At 49.5% G+C, this 7,072-nt stretch overlaps 1 protein-coding gene across 1 annotated transcript; it reads left to right on the top strand.

The window, feature by feature from the left end:
- The first annotated feature begins 1,174 nt into the window (after positions 1-1,174).
- On the top strand, positions 1,175-1,624 carry LOC129522701 (oocyte-expressed protein-like). Its single transcript, XM_055344995.1, has one exon. The coding sequence runs from the start codon at positions 1,175-1,177 to the stop codon at positions 1,622-1,624; it is 450 nt and encodes a 149-aa protein (XP_055200970.1).
- Positions 1,625-7,072: the final 5,448 nt, after the last annotated feature.

Raw genomic sequence — 7,072 nt, 5'->3', positions numbered from 1 at the left:
GTAAGGCCAGCAAATCCTCATCCCCATGTTCAAGAGAATGCAAGCTACAGGGTGCTTCATCGGTTTCCCTAGTGTACCCCTCACAGTCACCCCAACCTATCTTTGATGTGGGGTCTTGCCAGCTGTTAGTTTGAAAGGTATGCTGCATGTATAAAAACCCCAACGGGGTAGGGAATAAGGTCATGCACAGCAGCAATCCACTCCGGAGAACTATTGATCTGAAATGTTGCCATGGTAGTCCCTTGTTGTTCTTGGGTTGTTGGTTTTTTATTTATTTATTTTTATTATTTATTTTTGTTATTTTTTTAATCTGTTCTTTTCACATTTATTGTTTCACTAAATCAAAATTATGATTGACAACTTGTGTCTGGGAATTTTGTGTTTCTTTTTCAACATTGAGAGACCCACTAACCCATTAGTCTATACACATTTAGCCGGCTGGTTGAGTTATACACAAGGAAGATTCCATTGCCACCATAAATGTGATGATCTCATGAGTCCAAAAGCCAATTAAAACCTGTGTATGTGTTATATGGTTATTATTTATATAAATTACACTTTCAAGATTTAAGCTTTTGCTTCAGGATTCTCTCTTCTCCAAGGACCACTGACGTTCTCTTCTGGTAGAGTTAAATAAGCAGTTGTGACCAATACCCAAATATATAAGAATCCGCGTACATAAAGGCAAGAAGCAGTAGTAGTCTCTTTCTCGTGCATGTGACAGTTTGAGGTGGTGCTCCAGTTCTGTGGGCTGCCCCCCGCCAGGTGGGCATTTGGGGTTCATGCCATCTTAAGATTCTCCCATTCTCTTCTTGGCGTCTGGATTCAGCTCACGAGGACTTTGTAAGACTTGAGATCTGAGAACTTCAGAGAAGGTTATAATCTCTTAAACTGACTTTAGATTCCTGGTTTATCATAAAAGGATCTAACTCAGGAACAGCCAGATGGAAGAGACATGTAGGATCACATACGTGGGAAGGGGCACAGAACTTCCATGCTCTCTCCCAGCGCCCCACTCTCCCGGCAACTTCCACACGTGCACCAAGCTGGAGGCTCCTGCTCTTTACTGCTGTTAGGACCTGGAGCCCCCTATTCAGTCAGCACCCAGATGAGAAAACAGAAACTACTATAGGGATTTCAAGCAAAGGGATTTGAATGTAGGAACCTGTGATACATGGGCGACGACGTGGGTGCTGCTGAGGTTCCGGGGGACGAATGGAGGCCCGCCCGGTCCCTGGACAGGCTGCTCAGGGCACCATTTCCACCACCGCGGATTCGCACCCGGCCTTGGTGGTTTCCAGTGCAGGAGCTGAGAGACCCACTGGTGTTTTCCCTGGAGGCGTGGCTGGCTGACGCCATCTTCGGCCCAGACCGAGCCATAATTCCAGAAATAGAGTGGATGAGCCAAGTCCTGCTGACGGTGGACGTAGTTAACTCTGGAGACTTAGTTGAAATCAGTATCTTCGGATGGCCCCGAGTACAAAATCGGGTGAAGAGCGTGCTCCTGAGCCTGGCATCTTGGCACCGGAAACATCGTGCCAGAGCTGAGAAGATGAAACAACTTGAGGAGTTCTTGAAGGCTGGTGGGACAGGTCCCCAAACTCCTGAGCATCCTGTTGCATAAGTATTTTTAGGAGCATTGTGACAAGCAGCCCTGCTTCTACTACTAAAGTTCAAGAGAAGCAAGTATCCATAAGTCTCTGCATTCTTTTTTTTTTCCTGTGTCTTTTTTTTTAAGATTTTTTATTTATTTATTCATGATAGTCACACAGAGAGAGACAGAGAGGCAGAGGCACAGGCAGAGGGAGAAGCAGGCTCCATGCACCGGGAGCCCGACGTGGGATTCGATCCCGGGTCTCCAGGATCGTGCCCTGGGCCAAAGGCAGGCGCCAAACCGCTGCGCCACCCAGGGATCCCTTTTCCTGTGTCTTGATGGGAAATGCTTTGATTATTTTGATGCAAAAGTCTGTTTGTAGTGCCATTCTAGTAAAGAAGTGAATTTCCTTTTTGTCCAAAAAAAAAAAAAAAAAATGTGGGATCCCTGGGTGGCGCAGCGGTTTGGCGCCTGCCTTTGGCCCAGGGCGCAATCCTGGAGACCCGGGATCAAATCCCACGTCGGGCTCCCGGTGCATGGAGCCTGCTTCTCCCTCTGCCTATGTCTCTGCCTCTCTCTCTCTCTCTCTCTCTCTCTCTCTCTCTGTGACTATCATAAATAAATAAAAAAATAAAAATAAAAAATTTAAAAAAAAATGTGATGGAAGAACCACATGTGGTGGTTCCATGTGATGGAAGAACCAGAACCAAAGAGTTGGTGATGGTGAGGATAACCTAAAAACTAACGAAAGTCAGAAGCCACCCACCCTCTGAGGCTGGAGGAACCCAGGGAGAGGGCGTCGCTATTAGCAGGGCCTGGAAGATGGAATCATTACAGAGAAGTCAGAAGCGCAGAAGGCGGATTCCTGGCAGATGCTGAGACCACAAAGGGAGAAGCTATCTGGCAGCAGCTGGAATCATGAAGAGGCAGCCCCTGCTGGAGAAACCACTCAAAATGGAAAGACAGAAGGAAAAAGGCCCAGCTGTCCCTCCTCCTTCACCCCTCAATCTTCTACCGATCATGTGGCAGCCAGAAAGCAAAACAAGTTGGAAAAGGTAGTCAGTCCCCTGTGATAGAGAACAGAGTGGGGGCAAATGCCAGAGCAACCAGTCAAGTGACCAGCACATTCTTTTTTTATGAAGACAGCGCTGAGATGAGTCTGAAGAGAAGAGCCACATGGCTATGGAGTGATCAACAGAAGGGAAGGCAGGGAGGTCAGAGGAAGAAAGGTAGGAGAGGAGGCAGAGGTGGCAAAGGTTGGAAGTCAAGAAGTGACAGAAGGGAAGGGGAGGACCCCCGGATGTGCTAGAGCAAAGGCTCAGATCAGAGGCCCCATGTACACCCACTGTACAGTGGTGTCTACAACAGGCCAACAGAAGAATTACGGAGTCCGACAAACCAGTAGAAAACTAAAATCCATACTTTGGGATCCCCGGGTGGCTCAGCAGTTTAGCGCCTGCCTTTGGCCCAGGGCGTGATCCTGGAGTCCCAAGATCGAGTCCCACATCGGGCTCCCTACATGGGGCCTGCTCTCCCCCGCCTGTGTCTCTGCCTCTCTCGCTCTGTCTCTCATGAATAAATAAAATCTTTTTTAAAAAAAATTAAAATAAAATCCATACTTTGATGTAACAGAAGTGTTTGGACTTAATACATAATGGATTGAAATTAATAGGAATTTAATTCTTTCCTATCAGGATGGAATTGAAGTATCTTTCGAGAGACTTACAAAGAGATTTCAGAAAGTCAAACCACCGCAGGTCCTCATGTTGAGCACAAAGGCAAAAAAAACTATGAACAAACAAAGCAAAAAAAAAAAAAAATGTGTGTGTAGGGGGAGAGGGTGTGGGAGAAGGGAGCCCAAGGGATTTCTTTAGTAATGTTTGTTTATTGCTGTTTCAAATTAGGGAACTAATTTTGGATTGGAGAATAAATAAAGAAGTTCCTTGAGAAATAGAAGACTCTGGCTAAGAACACAGCACTGCCTGCAGTGAAGGTGGGGGGCGTCTTTTCACACTTACACCTGGCTTGTTTATTTTGTGATGTTAATGTGCCTGTGAAAAGAATCCAACTTGCATTATTTTTCTTTTAAATGTTTTATTTATGTTTGTCCTTCTCCGATTGACTCATTTCACTCAGCATACAAACATTGTATGTTCTCATTCATTTGGGGAATATAAATAATAGTGACAGGGAATAGAAGGGAAGGGAGAAGAAATGGGTAGGAAATATCAGAAAGGGAGACGGAACATGAAGACTAAGACTCCTAACTCTGGGAAAAACTAGGGGTGGTGGAAGGGGAGGAGGGCGGGTATGGGGGTGAATGGGTGATGGGCACTGAGGGGGGCACTTGACGGGATGAGCACTGGGTGTTATTCTGTATGTTGGCAAACTGAGCACCAATAAAAAATAAATTTATTATTAAAAAATAAAAATAAATAAATGTTTTATTTATTTGAGAGAGGGAGAGAGAACAAGCACGTGGAGGGCAGGGGCAGAGGGAGAGACTCTCAAGCAGACTCCCCGCTGAGTCGCTGAGCCCGACATGGGGCTCTATCTCACCATCAGTGAGATCATGACCTGAGCTGAAACCGACGTTTGGACACTCAAGCCACAGAGCCACCCAGGTGCCCCTTCGTACTGTTTTTCTTAATGTTTCCTGTTTATCTGCTCGTGCAGATAAATCACCGGCCCCTCTGTCTTTCCTTACTGTGGTCCTTGTTGAGATCACCTTTTTAGAAGAAGCAAGAGAAGGACCCCTGGAATCTGTATCAATTCTTTTGGGCCCCATTCAGTAGCACTTGAAAGCCCAGTCCTGAATCCCTGGTCCTGTGGACTCTTTCATAGGCTGGTGCGTGTGATGATTGTCAGAGGAGCAAAGACGTCTGGGCTCCAATGATATATTTTGGTTAAGGGCCTAGTAGGAGGCCCACGTGGAGCATTTGACATGGTTTTTGAAGAACGCCGGTTTTTTGGTGCGACACAGCAGCTCTAGAGCAGGGTGGCTGGAGCACGGGGCAGGGCACCCCTTAGCAGTGCACATGGAGTCTATGCAAATCCCACCCCGCTGCTCGCTTGCTTCCCTGGTCCGTACTCAGCTGCACAAGGAAGCAGAAAGCCAGCCTGAAGCTCTATAGTGTCTTACAAAGTTATTTTGCCGGGATGAAGACCTCAGCCAGGAACAGTTTTAGTTTTCGCGTTTGGTTTTTTGAGCCACTCAACGAGACTATTGCTATGGGAAGTTCCCAGTCAATACTCAGCCTCATCTGGTGAGCTTATTGATAGGAAGTAGTTCATGGCAACCATTTCTAGGTGAAACGCTGATCTTTCAGTGTTTCTATTTTTGGCAGCTTCGGTTCTACCTCTTAGAATGTTGCAAACATGCCATTTCTGAAACACATCGCCTTGGCCCTTCTTCTTGTAGTTTACAGGACACATTTTTTTTGGACTCATGGACATCGGGTGTAAGACGCGCTAAGGGGAAAGAGATGCTAGTAGTGCAAAGAGCAGGAGATGCTCTTCCCACCTTACGGAGCCTGTGACAATAGCTAACTCATCAACCTGAGTCACGAGCTCGCTGGTTCTTTTCCCTTTTCTACCCCTAAAGCTCCTTAAAAAGGTAATCATTGTATCTGCAAGTTCTCGAGTGCCTCCCATGAGCCTAAAGTATTTACGCCCTTTAGTTCCCACAGAAACCCTAAGTGGAAGGGAGATTAATCGTGCCCATTTTAGAAAATTAGATGTTCAAATCCACAGATATGAAGTAATTTTCCCAAGAGTTACACAATTATTAGGCAGTGGGGCTGGGATTCAAACTCTTGATTTCAAAGCGCAGCTGTCCTCAGGCTGACCTGTCCTGCTCGGGCCCGCGGAAGGTACCCAGAAGGGCACCAGGCTCAGTTCAACGCTCGGAGGTCCGTCTTGAGATTCTTAATGACTCTTGAGTGGCCCTCCCCATGTTTACTTCGCACTGGGTCCACCAAATCCTGCAACGGGCCTGAGCATCCTGTGTCTTCTGACCACTAGGCCAGCGCCACGGTGAGTGGTGTCAAAGTCTTCCACAGGTCTTTCCCTAAGAGGTAGACCAAAGTCCCACCTCCCGCTGGGCTGTGCCTAGACTTAGTCACTCACTTCTAGTGAGTAGAAGGTACCGGGAGTGATAGGCTGTGTCCTCGTATGAACAGTCACAGGGATTGGGGCTTCTGGCTCGTTCTCGGGTCACTTGCTCTGGGCAAGGAAGGCCTCCGTGTCAGCACGTGGGAGCAAGGCCCACATGCTGAGGCCCACGCGGCCTCCTGCCCGTGGCGTTCAGAGGCCTACACCCGTGAGCCTGGAGCTCCCCGCGGCCTCAGGAGAGAGGCCTGGAGGCAGAGCCACCCAGGGGGGCTGCTCCCCACACGGCCTCAGCGGCTCCCTGAGGTGTGGCTGCTGCTCGGGCTGCGAGGACGTCCTGTGCGGCGTAGATGACAGACAGGCCAAGAAGTGAGAGGAAGCTTTGATTAAAAGGTGAACACGAGGGATCCCCGGGGGGCTCAGTGGTTGAGCGCCGGCCTTGGGCCCAGAGCGTGACCCGGGGTCTGGGATGGAGTCCCGGGATCGAGTCTCGCATCGGGCTCCCCACATGGAGCCTGCTTCTCCCTCTGCCTGTGTCTCTGCCCCTCTCTGTGTGTCTCTGATGAATAAATAAATAAAATCTATTAAAAAATAAAATAAAAGGTGAATATGTGCATCGGTGTCTGGTGCAACATTAACAGGAATGTCCTTGTGTCTCTTGGTTTTATTCCAGGGACACAAGAGCCGTGGCCTCCAGGGAGTGTCTAGGCGCCCCTCTGCATGCCACCATGGTGTGAAGGCCTCCCTCTAACGGGGGCACAGCTTTCCACCTCCTGTCCTGACTTTTAATCCACACTTTTAATCCAAACACTTTTTTTCCTCAAGAGCCACTTTCCTCTTGACCTTGGGCTCGCAGTCCTGCCACACCTGTGCCCGTGGCCTGGGGCTGTCGGGGTGCCCGAAGCTTCTTGCTCCTGCCGGGCCTGGGCCTGGGCCGCCGGGCACCCCCCGACTCTGCACACCCCAGCCCCCGGCGGGGAGAAGAGGGCAAGCAGCCCCGACGGGACCCAGTCCCCCAGGGTCGTCAGGAAGGCAGCAGGGCTCGCACAGAGAACCAGGGAGCCGCCTGAAGGTCAAGCCAAGGCCGTCAGTGGCAACACCGAAGCATCGTGTTGTCCACGTGCCCTGGGATCCGGGGCCCAGAGGCATAAAGGCTGAGGCTGGAAGTCAAACAAGCTCCGGGTTAGGGCCTTGCCCTGCGCGTCGGCCTTGCAGGGCCTCAACGGGAACCGCGGCGACACAGGAGGCAGACCTGGGCTCACACAGAAGAGGCAGGTTGTGACCCCCGGAACGTGGGGAGTCAGAGGAGCGTAGCGCCCTTCCCACCAGCCACAGATGAAGTGAAAATTGTCTGGCATCAGAGGATGA

This window comes from Nyctereutes procyonoides, unplaced genomic scaffold (genome assembly GCF_905146905.1).
Source record: "Nyctereutes procyonoides isolate TBG_1078 unplaced genomic scaffold, NYPRO_anot_genome, whole genome shotgun sequence".
NCBI classification, from domain to species: domain Eukaryota; kingdom Metazoa; phylum Chordata; class Mammalia; order Carnivora; family Canidae; genus Nyctereutes; species Nyctereutes procyonoides.
This window is presented reverse-complemented; position numbering and strand designations above follow the sequence as displayed.

What these genes read in the sequence shown, in the direction of transcription:
- LOC129522701 (XM_055344995.1), top strand. Translation starts at nt 1,175, where the DNA reads ATGGGCGACGACGTGGGTGCTGCTGAGGTTCCGGGGGACGAATGGAGG.